At 36.1% G+C, this 18,286-nt stretch overlaps 1 protein-coding gene and 1 pseudogene across 2 annotated transcripts; one reads left to right on the top strand and one right to left on the bottom strand.

Moving 5' to 3' along the window:
* Positions 1–561: 561 nt before the first annotated feature.
* On the bottom strand, positions 562–8,352 carry LOC306869976 (glycolipid transfer protein-like). The gene is made up of 5 exons (XM_079416967.1): positions 8,097–8,352; positions 3,646–3,704; positions 3,420–3,553; positions 2,044–2,194; positions 562–1,942 (listed from the first exon to the last, which is right to left on the bottom strand). The coding sequence occupies exons 1-5, from the start codon at positions 8,197–8,199 to the stop codon at positions 1,760–1,762; spliced, it is 630 nt and encodes a 209-aa protein (XP_079273093.1). The 5' UTR covers positions 8,200–8,352; the 3' UTR covers positions 562–1,759.
* A 4,923-nt stretch (positions 8,353–13,275) lies between these two features.
* On the top strand, positions 13,276–17,224 carry LOC306869531 (trichoplein keratin filament-binding protein-like; annotated as a pseudogene). The gene is made up of 9 exons: positions 13,276–13,486; positions 13,565–13,621; positions 14,059–14,127; positions 14,278–14,456; positions 15,088–15,158; positions 15,243–15,372; positions 15,458–15,518; positions 16,375–16,560; positions 17,147–17,224. The product of its transcript is annotated as a trichoplein keratin filament-binding protein-like (transcript).
* The last annotated feature ends 1,062 nt before the right edge of the window (positions 17,225–18,286 follow it).

Raw genomic sequence — 18,286 nt, 5'->3', positions numbered from 1 at the left:
AATATTCTGATTTGCTGCTCAAAAAAACATTTATTATTATTATGTTGAAAACAGCTGAGTATAATTTTTTTTTTCAGGTTTCTTGGATGAATAGAAAGTTCAGAAGAACAACATTTATCTGAAATAGAAATCTTTTGTAACATTATATACGTCTTTATCATCATTTTTGATCAATTTAAAGCATCCTTGCTAAATAAAAGTATTCATTTCTACTTCTTTCCCCCCAAAACAAAAATATATATAAGGTATAGTGTATAATGGTACAAAAGCTTTTTATTTCAGAATCATTACTAAGTAGTGTTAAATGTATTATTTTTGTATAAATATTTTAAACATCTTTAACAAATGTCGGTCAACACTTCAAATAACCTCAAAATGCATTTGTAATGTATTTCTCTTTTAAAATATCTAAATTTCCCACAGACCCCCTTGTGCCCCCCAAAGTAGCTCTTATTTGTTATGTACATGTATTCGTAATTTCCAATCTGGATATAATAGCTTAATATGCATTTACATAATAATATATGGGTATACTAGAGGAATGAAACAGAACTAAATATAAAGGCACAGCAAACAACTTACACAAGGTTGTGATTTTAATGATATTTTGAAGAGACTATACATAACTATGATCATTGAGATACAAAAATGACAGTGGAAGAGCAAAACAGCACCTAAAGGCATCAGTCACAGCGTCATCATGATTTACTGCTTCAGTTTTGTCCGTCCTCTACACCAAATAATTCGAATAAATGAGCTTTTATTGATGTGAGCTCCACTTAAAATAACCTCTTCAGAACGCACTGTATGTTGTCCTGTGAAATGCATCAGAGTTGTTGCATAGCGGTGTAACCTGGGACAGAACTGAGATGTGCTTCATCAGTGTTTGCCTACTGACCACAAATAAGTCTGTAATGTCATAAAACGAATCACAAGGCAGCGGGAATAAAGAACAAATCATTTCCATAAATTAACATTTATTTCTAAAAAGCAGTCTGATTGAAATTAACCTGTGGGAATGACAAATTAAAACCTACAAACCTACAATACTCATCCATTACATAAACAAAACATCAGACAATTACGTCTATGAAGATTCACAGTCATCCATATAATTAAGAAGTCTTGTAGAAATAAATTATTGAAAGAATTATTATAGACGTTTTACGATTTACTGTTTCACCACTCAATATAGTGGCTTCATTGTCACTTCTGAGGAAGTGGTTTCTTTATGTTTTATGTCACATTCAAGTATTTTTTTCTCATAAAATAGAATCCAAAGTAAAAACTAACAGCAGTCAATGTCAGATATTTGGTTAGACAGTCTCCAGACTTTTGTTTTGGTATAATTAAAAAAGTAAAATGAAAATTTGCAGTATATAGTTAAAGGAACACATACAGAACCATTCCATACACATACTTAAAAGTGCATGTATCAAGAATCAAACAGAAATGATTAGTAGTTAAAGTTATAAAACACTCACAAACTCTCTTTTGTAAGAAGACTACTTTTCTCAAGAAAATCCAAAGCATTCAACACGAGCAGAACAAACAATAACAGACATCCTCCCTTCCAAAACCACCAAAGTCTTCAGCAGCTTGGACCCTAATTGTCCCCCAAGAGAAAACACAAGAGCGTACTGCTGGAGATGCAGGATCCAGTAGGAGAGAAGAACGGTCCAATGAGGAGACTAAGGAGGAGTCTACGGGGAGGCAACAGTGATCCAGTGGGACAGCAGTAGATGAGATCTGACGTTTGCTACACAGTGTAGTCCAGCTCTGCATTCATCTTGGTGTACATTTCATAGATGGCGTCAATAGTAGCTGTGAAGTTTACTAGGAACTGGCGCGCTTTGTCCAAGCATTCTTCCTCCTTGACCTCTCGCCCTTTAGAAAGAGCTTTGAGAAAATCTGATCTGTATGGAGCGGCATATAGTGCTGCCTGAAAAAAAGACAGGGCAACCTCAATAGGTTTTTCCAAGCTTTTGCAGTCATCAGAAATCATTTCACTTTCAGATGACAAAAAAAATATTTTTAACCTACTTTAAAGAGCTTCTGGACAAACCAGCCATGATACTTCATCAATGCCATTTCATACGCTTTGGCGACGTTGACTCTGATGAGGTTAGGGTTGTTTTCATCTCTATCCCCATCCACTAGACTCTGGAGAAGAACCTGGATGAAGCGTAGCCCCCTAACAGAAAACACAAGGAAAACAGGTTTTAGTTAAAGGGTAAATAAAAATTCACATTTCACAAAAAGAGTGGTTTCACAGAATGTTCTGGGTGCTCGTTTTCGCAGAATGAAACTCAATGGGGACAGATGTTGTCAAGTTCCAAAAATATCATAAATCATACATTTTTGTTACTAAAGGGCAAGTAAATGACTGAATTTACTGTTCCTTGAAGGAATAGTTCAAGTCAATATTATTTGTATAGCGCTGTTAACAATGCAAATTGTGTTAAAGCAGCTTTACATCAGCTTGATATAGAGCTGGGTGGATTTATATCAGCTTTACAGTAGTTCACCCAAAAGTGAAAATTTTCTGAAAATGCACTCACCCTCAGGCCATCCAAGATGAGTTTGTCTCTTCATCAGAACAGATTTGGGGAAATTGAGCACTATAGTACATGACTTGCTCACCAGTGGATCCTCTGCAGTGAATGGGTGCCATCAGAATAAGAGTCCAAACAGCTGATAAAAATATTACAGTAATCCACAAGTAATCCTCAGGACTCCAGTCCATCATTTAACATCTTGTGAAGTGAAGCGCTGTGTGTTTGTAAGAAAAATCCATCATCGAGCAAGCAGTTGCTTCTGGCCAAAATAGTCACTTATTGGAGACCAAAATCCATAATAATGCTTCCTCCAGTGAAAAAAATCCATCCCCTGTTGTTCTCTCACATGAAATCCACTAGTATATTTGTTTAGAACTGTTTAAACAACTTTTTCACTGGAGAAAGCTACGTTATGGATAGAGGACTCATATTTTAGAGGGAAGAAACGGTTTGAAGTTATAATGATGGGTTTGTTTATTAGAAAAACACAGCTTTTCACTTCACAAGACATTAACTGATGGACTGGAGTCATGTGGCTTACTTGTGGATGTTTTTATCAGCTATTTGGACTCTCATTCTGACGGCACCCATTCACTGCAGAGGATCCGTTGGTGAGCACGTGATGTATTGCTACATTTCTCCAAACCTGCTCTCATGACGAAAAAAAACTCTTGGATGGCCTGACGGTGAGCACATTTCCAGCAAATTTTTATTTTTATTGGAATTATTTCTTTAACAAAAACAGTTACAGGAAGTCTCAAAGTCCATGTTTTCGTTATGCAACTTTAAAGCAACTGTTTTTTACTTTCACTTCTCTAAAATAAAAAAACGAAACAACAAACATTTCAGGCCCAGCCTTGCCTTTTCAGCCACATGAGGGCAAGTGTTGCTCCTACTTTTGGCCACTCGGTTCCATGCATCTCCTTCTCTGCTTCCAAAATGTGCTGCAGGGTTTTAAACCTGGTAGGGTTGCTGTCATACACAGCCTTGATTTTCTGTGAGAAAAAGCAGAGGTGGGTGGAGTTATGATTGTAAATATTATACTGTTCAGTGCTTATCAACTGTTTATGTCACGTTGTGAACTCACAGTGATGTTACCCGCGATATCAGCTTTGATGGGGGAAAAAATAGCAGAGCCGAGGCAATCTAAGAGGAGATAAAAGAACAGATGAGTAATATTTGAATACATGCAAATATTTTATTAACACTTATGCAATTTGCACGTATTTGAAATGTTGCCTGGCAACCTACTGTACACATGAAAACTAGATTATGTTATACACATGTGAGAATGCAACATTCTTTCACAGAGCTGCGAGGTAATCCTCTTTTGCATACTAGAATATTTACAGGAATGTAGCAGACACACGGTAAAAGTATTGCCACTTCTGATCCCTTAGAACTTGATCTGAGGCACTGCTTATGATTTATGGGGATTAAAAAATAGGAGCGGGTGGATTTTTATCATTATAGGATGGTTGTGTACACACAAGAGTTAACTCTGACATTACCGCCTTAAAAAAAGAGCTCTGAATAATTAACTGTGCTTCGAGAGCATGACAGATTTCTGAAAGCACCCATGCGGTTCATTAAAGTTTCAGTACCACCCATTATCAAGCTGAGACGCGCCGTCTGATAATGAAATAAACACCTGTGGAAATGGAAACACACTGAATCAATGATGTTTCCATCCCTGCAACCAATAAATACTATATATGCTTTGTCAATTTTTTGTATTAGAGTTGTTGATTTTTTTTTTTTTAAATGGTTTGATTATGATTTACTGTATGTTGTTTGCATGCACGCACTGCCTAACTCTATAAACATAACATGTCCTTCAAATTTACTTTGTGTGGGTTACACATACTGACAGACGTGTCATGCCTTTTCAAATTGAGCCAATTATATTTTGAGTGCAACTCTTAAAATTGGTATCTTTGATAATTAGTTTACATGTCTAATTAGATTACTACTTGTTTAAAACGACTGATGCGTCGATATTAACACTCTGCCTGATACAGGATAACCAGATGATTATATTCATGTCATGGGCATTAATGAACGGACAATAATATAATTCTTTACTATTTTGCCTAAACAAATTAAAAATAAAACACTGGCAACAAAACTCAGTTGTTTTAAATGCCTAAAGTGAATTTAGGCATCACAACATTTTAATGTACAATATGAAAAATGGATATTCATTTTGAGATATGCTAAAGATTATATTTAACAGTGTTATTATTACAGTCTCATTTCTAAAGATCAACTTTTAGTGAGTATAAAAGTGATGGTAAATGTAATATAAATGTAAAAATAGAGGAAATTAATATGCACAATATCTAATACCGTTCAATATATTGATAACTTAAGGTTGTGTTTACACTTGTAGTTCACTTCTCATTAGAGATGCACGATATTGGATTTTTGCCAATATCCGATATTTTTCCAAATCATTTTGGCCGATACCGATATATTTCCCTTTTTTGTGGAAACAACACCAAGTCTCTCCTGTGCAGAAATTATAAGCAAAATATTTAAAAAAAATTTAACAAGAACTTATTTGTTAGAATTAAATAAACTGTAATGAAGGTTTTTTTTATATAGCTTTGAAAATAACTATAAATAAACTACATATCAATCGTTGTATTTTTTTCCCCCAGAAAGATGCAGTGTTAACCCTAACGTTTTATTTTATTTATAAGATTTAACATTTGTAGATGGTCTAAAGCAAAAGAGTTGTAAAAATTCTGAAAATCTTTTAAAGTTTATGATTTGTTTAAAAAATAAAACATATTACACATTAATGAATAAATCAGTATATAGGCCAATAAAATTGTTTAATTTACAAGTGTCATGTTTGCGATTTTTTTTTTCTTCCTGCAAGCTATAGATTCTGACCTTTAAATCAAAACATACTCATTATTTTATGACATCAATTACTGCTTTATTTAATCAGAAACACAGTCTATATGTTACTTGTGTAGGCTATTTTACATTTAATTAGAAGTAAGCCAACAGCGCCCCCTACAGATTAAAACTCATAACCGAATGGGCTTTAGGACCCGGGGGAGTGCTATTGGCCTGTTTACCATATCACACACCTAACGCATCATTCTGTATGTGCTTTCACAGATTAAATGCAGCAATCCAAAACAGTCTATCTATTCATCATTCAGACAAAACTTTGCTTCAAGAATGATCTAATCACTAGCACACTCTGAGCATGTTAATGTATTACTCTTATCGGCATAATTTTTCATATCGGGTCGCCGATGCCGATATTTACATTTAAAGCAATTATCGGCCGATAATATCCTGCATCCCTACTTCTAATGTTTGTTTTGGTCCGGACCTGGTTCGCTTAGTGTTCACACTGTAATTTTTTATACCAAATCTAAAAATATAAGAAAAGGATGAAGTCACAACCTGATTGGACAGCTTTTATGACATATTTTGCAAACTGTATGCTGGGCTAAATGCACTTGCTGTATGGGAGTACATGGTGTTTTTACCAGCTGATGACTCACAAAGAGCTTATAAAATGTGTAAAGGAGTCAAAACAGCACCTGTACTGAACTGTAACGGGCAACAGGACAAGTTCATATTGCTTGTTTTTGTTACGTTCATATATCAGTCAAACCGCACCGAATTCACTTGGAAGCCTGAAAAGGTGGATCTCGGTCCACTTGTTTGGTTACTCAGATGAACCGTACAAACAGAGCAATTGCACCAAAGTTTGTTTTAATGAAATGGTACCAAGAAAGTCACGACTGCCACTGGTGCTCCTCATAAAAATAAATGCATGATATCCTTGTATATCAACATTTTATGCAGGCCGAGGATCTAAGCCCCATTCGATCAAAATGCTTAGAAAGTGATATACAGTATGTGTTCCTCAAGTGAGAGTAGCAGCTGAGTAGAATTTCCCAACATAAAAGTGATGTGTTCAACAGTGTAGAGTTCAAACCAGCACAGTCCATTGGAAAGATCTGGGTCATCAGCATTTTGTACTATTAGCAAAAGGAGCATCTGGTTACAGACGACTCTAAACACGCACATAATCTGCTTTCACTCCAGCTTTTTCGCTGTGAATGAATGCCTTATAATTGCAGAAAACACACACACATTCACTCACATGTCTTTCTGTGGGAGTTAGCGACATCCACAACAACCAGTGTCCCCAATCACCTTATGACATCACACGATCATAAATACGTCTCCAATCATAGCCTGCCATACAAAGTTCATCTACTGAGGTTAAGCAGCTGTATCATTCATTCATATCATTCATAGATTTATAGTTTAACTATGGGTTCCACCTGGAGATTCTTGTAGAACTTGAAGTACTTTTTTTTTTTCAAATGACTGTTATTTCTAATGAAAATGTTTATTACATTAGAGAACACTAAGATTTAATAAACATAATTTAATCATTTTAATAATTTATTTAACATTTTCATTAGAAATAATATTATCAGCATAATCATTTGGGTAAAAAAAAAAACATTTAAGTAAAAAAGCAAAAAAAAAAAAAAAAGAAAAGTTATATAATATATAATCGGTGGACAAAACCAAGTTTGTTTTTTGTTCAACGTGGTCAATTTAATTAGTGACCTAAAACAGAGCAGAATCAAAAATATTTCATATTTATCAACTATCAACAATAGTTATTTTTTTTATTTTAAATCTTGGGTTTTTAATGCGTCTCAGACTTGTCGACCACCACTATGAGGTTTATTTCGTTCTCCCTTCATCATATCCAGTTTGTTTTACAACCACGGCAAGAAAATAAGCCTTTTAGTGGCGGCTGGCGAAAAATTCAAGAGTACATCAAGAGCTAATGTGAACACCTCAGGCTTGGCGTTTCAAGTGGTAAATTCATTTTAAATGCATTTTTCATATTAATACCAAATGAGGCTTCGAACAAAGATGCTCTGATGTTCCGTTCCACCAATGAATAGAGCAGGGCAACTCAACACCATGCTAATCAATTTTCTCAACTTCCAAAATCGAGAGCAGCAGATTAAATTATGTATGCAATTGGTTTGTGGCCTTCTTTGTGAAAAGAAATTTGAGCCAAAAAAAGATTAGTCCTCAATAGCAAACAATGGCTTCTGCTTGACAGCTAGGCTTTGTCAGACTTCTGCAGAGCACTTAAGATCTTGATCAGGAGTGGAAAATCTCGCCCCTGATCAAGCAGCTGCAATATCCCAGAAAATCAGATGACATCAGATGTAACAACATTTTTATAATTATGTAACTGAATCAGTTTACAACTCTTCTTCTCTTAACATGCATGCACTGTTACTTATTTCACTTTGTTTACGAATTCATTCATTTTCAAACTAACAAACACTAGCTATTTTATCATTTGCATATTGAAATAGATAATAAAGTAACTTTTTGACGACTTGAACAAGTCATGCTGAACACTGAAAACTTGAAAACTTCAAAATAATGTCTTAAAGATCATTTGAAAGTTTCATGACAGCACAAATCTGAGCTCAAACTACGAGAGATGACGGAAGAACCTACCGAAGAAAGGAGGAAGGTGAGACACCGCCTCGAGAAACGGCCGGGTTTCCACTTGTTTGTCGGCTGGAAGTTGCCGGAACTGGTGCTCCATTAGAAGAGCCATGATTGCCTAAAGTGGGCGAAAGTGTCTTTTTTTGCCTACAACATAAGACGGGGACAACACAGCAGCACTGAAGACGGAACCCGGAACTACCGCCACACACACAGACAGCATAGAATCACTTCTCCTTCTAGCGCTGCGCTGCACAGCTGGACTGCCTGCTCCGCCCCTTTATGCAAATATATGCAGACAAATGAGGAGGAGCCAATCATATCGCGCGGGGCGGGGCCAAAGCTTGAACAAGTCTCTAATCTTTTCAGTGCCCACACTTTACGATGTACAGTTATGAAAAATGTTACTGCACAATAAATAGTCAAATGAAATAATTTTTTCTGTTACAGAAAAAAACCTAAATAAACTTAAATCTGCTATTTTTTCTTTATGTCGAAAGTATTTTTTTAATCAGATAGAATATTAAAGTTAAGTTATAAAATCAAGTAATTATATAAATTATAATTAAATAATTAAGGGAATCTAAAACTGAGATGAGGATATAGGCCTCTGCTTATTACTCTGTTATTACCATTGGTCAAAATGTAAAAATAAAAAAAATAATAAAATATTTAAGGGGAATGGTGGGGCGGGGTATTCTGTGATTTATAAATGATTACAAAATCTGTCTATTTTTTTTAACATTTTTATTTTACAAAAGAAATAGGCTTTTTTAAACGAACTATGGTTTATGAGCTGTTTTCCTTGTGTCAAAACAATAGCAGATTTAAGTTTATATTCCCCTGGTTTCACAGACAAGGCTTAAGCCTAGTCCCAGACTAAAGTGTAAGTCTGAGCTGTTTCAACTGAAAGAAACTTGCACTGACTGATCTAAATATATATCAGTGCCTTTGTTTTTGTCTCAAGATGAACACCAGTAATGTTTTTTCCAAGGCATGTTAATAAAAATGACTTAAATGTCCTAATTAAACTATGGCCTAATCCTGGTTTAGTCTAAACCCTGTCTGTGAAACCAGGCCATAAACCTATATTAACTTAAAATCAGATGAAGAAAAAAAAAAAAAGCAGATTTATGCTGAAATAATTTGTATTACTCCCACCATTAAAACAAATGAAATACAAGTTAAAAATAATTAAGGCAATCTAAAACTGTGTCCAGTACACTGATGATATTATCAGGTTATAGGCCTCTTCTTATGACTCTGTTATTACATGAAACACATCCACCGAGTTGGATTTTGCCAGGCTTATGGACCGTTTTTACATTTCTGTGTTCCTCAGAAGCAGAAGTCGTCAAAGTTGGATAAACTTCTAAAGCGATGAACAGGAGATTTTTTATTTATGTATTTTTGTGCTCCCATTTCCTCAAATAGCAAAAGAAAAACTCCACTAAGTGTTCTCGCGGTTTTCATAAAGAGGAAAAAATAGTGAGAGATTGATAATGGCCGTCAGAAGAGAGAACAATATGCAAATTTACCATCATGTCCTTAGCTTAACTACTGTTTTTTTTTTCATCTGATGCTATGCAATGCATTCTATTATTTTTTTAATTAAAAATAAAAAAACTTTTGTGGGATTTACAATGCAGATGACCATTGAAACGCGTCATCACAGTCTGTAAAAATGGTCCATTTATAATTCTGGACCGTACAAAATGCTGATTATTAGTAAAGTAAAATATTGAACAACAAGCTCTCAGTAAATGTTCCTTTACTTACTGAAGTTCAGCTTTAGGCAGATTAAAAGATCTGTTTGGCTGACTGTTTTAAACACCACTGATCCATCGTGAAATCTCTTCACAGAAAGTTAAGAATTAAAAGTAATGTCAACATGTTGCTTAATTTCACAACTTTGCTGAAAGTTAAGGGGCCTCATTTAGTTAATAATTCAAATGTCCTTTATCCTGTTACTGACTTTAGAGGTTTAAGCGGGGAGTCTTTCTGACGACGATTAGACACGATTATCTGGTCACCATTAAACATTCACATGCAATGTTTAATTCATCCAGCATAGGCTTAACCCACAATGACCCAGAAAGTGATGCCATTCTCTCTCTATTAATACTGCCATCAGATTCTCTTATTTAACTCACACCTCGGCTGACTGCACATTTTTAATCAATATTTAATCTTGTAAAGCAGAGTGTTAGACACTGCTGTCACCTTCTGCGTAGATCTTGATCACGTCTGGAATAGCCCTGAATATTACCGAAGGGCCAGCATGTCTGAATTAGAAGTATTTTAATAACTTTTGATACTTTTTGAAACTTCAACACTCTAAAATTTCCAGATGAGTTGTAAAATATGGATGCAAACATATAGTGTCATTCAATTTAGAGTAAATCAGTTAGCAGAGTTCAAATTGTTTATAGGATTGTAAATGTTGTGATTTGGGTTTTGACAGCTATTTATGCAACTTCACAACTTTCTAATTTTGTGAAGGAATCACTCAGACATTCTTATTCTTATTCTCTTCTGCTCACTAAATATCCTAAATATTTTTTTAAATAACTGCTTTCAATTTGAATATATATTTTAAAATGTAATTATTCTTTTGATCAAAGCTAAATTTTCAGCATCAGTGTCACATGATCCTTCAGAAATCATTCTAATATGCTGATTTGCTGCTCAAGAAACATTTTTATTATTATTATTGTCAATATTTAAAACAGTTAAATACATTTTTTCAGGATTCTTTGATAAATAGAAAGATCCAAATATCAGCATTTATCTGAAATAAAAAGCTTTTGTAACATTATACACTATACCATTCAAAAGCTTGGCATCAGTATAATATTTTTTCCAGGAGGGGCCTTATAGAAATTAATACTTTTATTTAGCAAGAATGCTTTAAATTGATCGAAAGTGACAAATATATTTATATATTTATGTTACAAAAGATTTATATTACAGATAAATGTTGTTCTTCTGAAATTTCTATTCATCAAAAAAAGCTGAGAAAATTCTACTCAGCTGTTTTCAACATAATAATAATAAAAAAAATTTGGGCAGCAAATCTGAACGATTTCTGAAGGATCTTGTGACTGGAATAATGATGCTAAAAATTCAGCTTTGAAATCACATGAATAAAATAGTAAAATATATTCAAATAGAAAACAGTTATTTTACAGTTATTTTACTGTTTTTGCTGTATTTTGGATCAAATAAATGCAGGCTTGGTGCGCAGAAGAGACTTCTTAAAAAAAAAAAAAAGATCTTACTGTTAAAAAACTTTTGACCGGTAGTGTGTACATACACACCTATAATTATACATAAGTATAGTGGATGATAGAACAATCTAAAAAGTGTCATATTTTACATTTGAAAGAGATGTTTGAGCCAATTCGCCTTTTGAGCCAAATACCTAAACCTTCAGTGGGGGAAAAAAATTATTTGATCCCCTGCTGATTTTGTACGTTTGCCCACTGACAAAGAAATGATCAGTCTATAATTTTAATGGTAGGTTTATTTGAACAGTGAGAGACAACACAAAAATCCAGAAAAACGCATATAAAAAAAGTTATAAATTAATTTGCATTTTAATGAGTCAAATATTAAGTATCAGCAAGATTTCTGGCTCCTAGGTGTGTTTTATACAGGTAAGGAGCTGAGATTAGGAGCACTCTCTTAAAGGGAGTGCTCGTAATCTCAGTGTGTTACCTGTATAAAAGACACCTGTCCACAAAAGCAATCAATCAGATTCCAAACTCTCCACCATGGCCAAGACCAAAGAGCTGTCCAAGGATGTCAGGGACAAGATTGTAGACATACACAAGGCTGGAATGGGCTACAAGACCATCGCCAAGCAGCTTGGTGAGAAGGTGACAACAGTTGGTGCGATTATTCGCAAATGGAAGAAACACAAAATAACTGTCAGTCTCCCTCGGACTGGGGCTCCATGCAAGATCTCACCTCGTGGAGTTTCAATGATCATGAGAACGGGGAGGAATCAGCCCAGAACTACACGGGAGGATCTTGTCAATGATCTCAAGGGAGCTAGGACCATAGTCACCAAGAAAACAATTGGTAACACACTATGCCGTGAAGGACTGAAATCCTGCAGCGCCCGCAAGCTCCCCCTGCTCAAGAAAGCATATGCACAGGCCCATCTGAAGTTTGCCAATGATTCAGAGGAGAACTGGGTGAAAGTGTTGTGGTCAGATGAGACCAAAATCCAGCTCTTTGCATCAACTCAACTCATCGTGTTTGGAGGAGGAGGAATGCTGCCTATGACCCCAAGAACCCCATCCCCACCGTCAAACATGGAGGTGGAAACATTATGCTTTGGGGGTGTTTTTCTGCTAAGGGGCAGGACAACTGCACCGCATCAAAGGGACGATGGACGGGGCCATGTACCGTCAGGGCCAGGGCATTGAAAATGGGTCATGGATGGGTATTCCAGCATGACAATGACCCAAAACACATGGCCAAGGCAACAAAGGAGTGGCTCAAGAAGAAGCACATTAAGGTCCTGGAGTAGCCTAGCCAGTCTCCAGACCTTAATCCCATAGAAAATCTGTGGAGGGAGCTGAAGGTTCAAGTTGCCAAACGTCAGCCTCAAAACCTTAATGACTTGGAGAGGATCTGCAAAGAGGAGATGTGTGCAAACCTGGTGGCCAACTACAAGAAACGTCTGGCCTCTGTGATTGCCAACAAGGGTTTTGCCACCAACACCGAGTCATGTTTTGCGAAGGGGCCAAATACTTATTTGACTCATTAAAATGTAAATCAATTTTTTTACTTAGAACCATGTGATATTTCAGATTTTCTTTTTTAATAAATCTGCAAAAATGTCAACAATTCTGTGTTTTTCTGTCAATATGGGGTGCTGTGTGTACATTAATGAGGAAAAAAATTAACTTAAATGATTTTAGCAAATGGCTGCAATATAACAAAGAGTGACAAATTTAAGGGGGTCTGAATACTTTCAGTACCCACTGTATATAGCCATAATGCAGCTTCACCAGCTTATTACTCTTCAACAGTGATACTATCGAGCTACTGCAAAAACTGAAGTTTAAAAGACAAAATTCTAAAGATGGCTATGTTTCTCAGACGCACAAGTTCTATATGAACTGGCTTTTGCATCCAAGATGCATCCACAAACTTTGTTTCTTGCCGTTTTAGTATGTCAGCATTTCAGCGGGAGCGAATGAAGGAGGAGAAGAAGCAGAAACTGCTGGAACACAGGGAGCGTTTGAGGATAATGCTCCAGGAAGAGAGAGACCGGTTGGAGGCCGAGCTCAGAAATGTTCGTCCAGACAGAGCCACACTGACCAGACAGCTGGTAAAAAAAAACAGATGCCCTCCGGTCTGCCAGAGAAGAGAGGAGGAAAAATGTACAGTATGAACACCTGTCTTAAAATGATGTTATGGTACACAGTTTCTGATTGATTGATTTTTATTATTTTTTTCAGCTTGCACAGGAGTTGCTGAGGGAACACTGGAAGCAGAACAACCCAGAACTGCAGAAGGTCAGTCATATATCAGTAAAAGGATCTCAAGCAGAAAACTTGACATGTTAGTAACGAGTATTATTAAATATGTACGTTTGGGGTCAACAATAATTCTTTTTTAGGAATTAAAACCCTCAAATTACATATTTGTCCTGTTTACCTCAACTGAAAGTGCCTTACTGTTACTCAAAGTTTTCGTTTTGAAAAAAGCTGAGAGATGAGTCAGAATTTCTGTGCTAATCGACTTAATGCCGTCAATAGTGCTGGAACATTCACCAAGATTTCTTTTTAATCGAGAACCAGACATGACTGTAAGTTAATAGGGCATGTGATGTGTTTCTTCCATGACTTATATATAACTCTGAGCTCGGGATTTGGTTCCGAACACACGCAAGCAATCCTGGAGCGTTGTTTAATCAGACATCTCCCAGTGTCTCAAATGTTTGTGCGTACAGGTGGAGACAGAGTTGCACAAAGATCACGTTGTGAGCCAGTGGCAGGTTCAACAGCAGGAGAGAAAACAGGTGAGATGTTCACAGGAGGTGTAAAATGCCATGTTGGCTCATGCATGAGCATCATTTAACATTAACATCTTGAGTTTTGTGTTAGAATAATAGTAGCTGAGTTCTTTCATGTTATCGCATTTAAATGTAACTCTGTTCTGTAACATTCAGGCTGATGAGAGAACTCAGGAGGAGAAACGGCGTTTTGAGATTGAGTATGAGAGGACAAGACGGGAGGCTCTGGAGAGAATGAAAGAAGAAGAGGAGAAGAGAAGACAAGAGGAAAAGAAGCGAGCTGAAGACCTCTGTAAACAGATGGAGGAGCTCAAGCTACGGGAACAGGAATTACTGTAAAATAGAATTATACTTGTAATGCACAAACAACAACCATGTGATAAAAAACAAATGCCATAAAGATCAAGTAAACTCAACTCTGTGTGTTTGTTAATGTGTATATTGTTTTTGTTTCTTTTTTCAAGAAAATTAACCTTTTTAAGGTCTATAGATGCAACAAATGTAAGGCTTACATTTCATTGCGTTCTTGTTCCAGGCTGAGCGTCTTAAACAGGAACAGGAAGCTCTAATGTCTCAACGCTTGAGAAGCTAGAGGATGAGAGGAAGAGGATGGAGGAAAGCAGGAGGAAAACTGAATTTGGGTAATATAATCAGGAAAGAAAATTAACTATTAAAAATATATGTTAAGTTAAATAAATCTGAAATAGGACATAAATAATAGATGAAAAACAACTAAATGAAAATTAGATGTCGCCTTGGCCCCAAGCTGAAATAAAAAGTGAAGTACAAAAATGATTAAAAAAAAAAGTATTAAAACTATTTAAAAAATAAAAATGACAAAAGCACATAAAATGACTAAAAATATAAAAGTTAATTTAAAATGTGAACACAAAATACAGGATATAAATAACACTAAATTGAAACTGTTCTGCAGTAGCCTAAAGCCAGTGTTCTCTGCTTCCGCAGGCATTTCCTGACTCGTCAATACCATGCTCAGCTGAAAAGGAGAGCACAGCAGGTGCAGGAGGAACTGGTAGGTTACCACGAAAACTGAAGCTTTGCCCTAAAGCCGAATAGAATTTGTCCTGACTGAGTGACTGCCATAGTTTCCCGTCCACCAGGAGCAGACCGCAAGATCCTGGCAGCGCTGCTGGAGGGAGAAGTGGAGGATCAGAGACTGGAGAAAGCCAGGAGAGAGGAGCAGCTCCAGCTGGAGAGGGAGAGGGAGGCAGAGTTTGATATTTTATATCGGTGAGTACAGGCAGGATGTTTGTTAAGAACTTGCATTTGGAACTGGAAGTCAATTTCATACTCTGGTTTTGTTTGCCGCCTGCAGGGAGGAAGCTCAGTGTGTTTGGGAGAAGGAGAGGAGAGCCAGAGAGAGACTCATGCGGGAGGTGAGGACGACGGCCAGCAGACCAGCAGGCACATGCTCCAACTCAAGCCCCCTTCAACAGTGCTCTTTACTTGCATACTTCACATGAATAATTTCATGTTTGCATTTTTTTAAAAGGGGTCATATAATGAGGAATTACATTTTCTTTCATCTTTTGAGATAAGTGGTATAGACATAGTAACTTTGAGAAATATTGTCCCCAGAATCATTCTGCTGAGTCAGACAGATGCATACATTAAAATATGACATTCAAACCCTCAGCTAGGAAATATGTGCTAAATACCATTTCATATGCATGAAGGTCACATCAGCGTAAAATAGCCTATTTGATTCGGAATTCTCAGAGAGTGTGGAAAATAATCGTGGAAAATCAAAAACGTATTGTGTTATAATAAAAAAAGTAATGTGTTATACAATTACATTTCAAAAGTCAGTATGAAGTCTATGTTCATTAAGGCTGTATTTATTTGATATAATAAAAAATACAGTAAAAACAGTAATATTGTGAAATATTATTACAATTTAAAATAATTATTTTTTATTATGCAATATATTCCTGTGATTACAAAGCAAAATTTTCATCGGCCTTTTCTCAGTGACACATGATAAAGACACATTTCTTATTATTATCAGTGTTAAAAAGAGTCGTGCTTTATATTTTTGTGGAAACCATGATACTTTTTTTTCAGAATTTTGATAGAAAGTTCAAAAGAACAGCATTTATTTGAAATATTAATCTTTTGACACTTATGTAATCATCATGTGATTAATACCGTGTACATTTTTAAGAAATGTAGTTAAATAGCTGACAGTTAAGAGTGCGTTTGGATGCTTTATTTTTAGTCAATGTTTGGCAGGTTCTGACAGGACGCCAGCAGCAGCTGGAGGAACAAATGAAGGAGAACAGGCTGGCAAGGGAGGAGGCTTTGCAGAGGAGAGAAGAGCTCATCCAGCAGCTGGAGCAAGAGAGAGCCACCCGACGGCAGGAGAGGGAGCAGCAGGAGGGAGCCCGCACCGCTCGCATGCAGGAGATCAATGCTCAGGTCTGTGTAGAGAAACACCTAGTACAGGGGTGTCAAACATACGGCCCTCATTTTTTCATCTCCGAGCAGCAGTGTGTATTATGTTACTGAATGAATCTGTCTTTTGATCAAATCATTTGAGTCAATGATTAGACAATCACTAGCTTCGTTTCTAAACTAATCAAACATGTTGAGTGAATGAGTCAATGGATCACTCATTAAGATGGAGACTTGCTGCCATCTACTGGTGGCTTTAGAGTCATATTTATTTATCCATGACAGCCTTAAACAAACCATCTCAAAAACACACTTGGCAAAATATGGTAATTATTAATATAAAAAATATTTAAAAAAATTACATTGTGTCAATATTGCACACCCCTAAAATAACATAGCATCATTTTTGAAATTTTTTGTTTTTGTAAATTATATTGTAGTATGTATGGTTAATATTATTTGTAATTGTCAGCAAACTATGGTTTAACAGAAGGTAATTCGGCCCGCACAAAGGGACATTTCCTCAACCTAAAATGAGTTTGACACCCCTGACCTAGTAGATTTACTCAGGTTATAAAGTGTGGCTTCAACTGATGTATTTGTCCAACAGGTGGAGCAGAGGCACAGGGAACAGTGGGAGGAGCAGCGACGACAAGAGCAAGAAGAACTACGAGAGGGAGGAGCTTAGACAGCAGGAGGAGGAGCTTCATCTTGAGACAGAGTGAATGATTCGACAGGGCTACAAGGATAGAGTGAGTGAAGATTAAAGTGTTAAAGGACATGGCATTTATATGAAATTAGATTTTAAGTGCTTTGTAATATAATAACGGATCTATTTTTCATTGTGGCAGATTCACAGCAGAATCCGGTCAGCATGGACATGAGAGCACTTCACAGGAAGAGTCTTTGTGCCACATCCTCTTTCAGATGCTAGGAGTATTTTCCAGCACAGTTTTTCATTCAGAATCTGTGATATCCATGTCCATGCTGATCTCGGCCAATTTGTACTTAAATGGTTCCCTCTCAGAGACGCTTTATATATATGTTAATGATTTACATTATGGCTTCCATAAATGATTGTATAGGTAAGTTCTCAATCTTAAATTTCCATTGCACTAGTGTTGAGGTTTCCATGTAGGTCTGGTTTTGCATGTTGACTGATTTGTATAGATGAATTTCAATGCTGACGCATTTTTCAATTAAATGTTATCCTTTGTCTACTGCATTTATTTATAATTCAGAATTTAAACTGGACAGCAATGTGTGCAAGCCGTAACGCCCAGTCACCAATACAAGAAAGAGATGCGTTGAGTAGATTTCTATTATAATTAACTCTGACTATAGTGAGATTTTTTTAATTATGTTTACATTTGTGTTCTTGACTGACACATTGATTTGGTTTAAAAACATTTTATAGTGTTTAACCGTTATAGTGCTAAATAGTGCGTATCAGCTTTAAGATTAAAAATGCCAGTAGGTATGCTAATTATATCATAGTTAAAGGAATAGTGCACCTAAAAATGAAAATTTGTACTCACCCTCAGGCTCCTCTGCAGTGAATGGGTGCCGTCAGAATGAGAGTCCAAAAATAAATAAATAAAAACATCACAATTATCAACAAATATTTTGGTTTGCACTACCAAATATGAATTTCTTCTCCCATGTAATATGCCAGCCATATTGACACACCAGTGAAACGCCTCTAGCAGAGGGTTGAACTGGCAAGAGATGGATGGATCAGAGCAGACCT

Source organism: Barbus barbus, assembly GCF_936440315.1.
Source record: "Barbus barbus genome assembly, chromosome: 5".
Taxonomy (NCBI): domain Eukaryota; kingdom Metazoa; phylum Chordata; class Actinopteri; order Cypriniformes; family Cyprinidae; genus Barbus; species Barbus barbus.
Note: the sequence above shows the minus strand (reverse complement) of the source record. Positions and strands in the feature narration are given on the sequence as shown.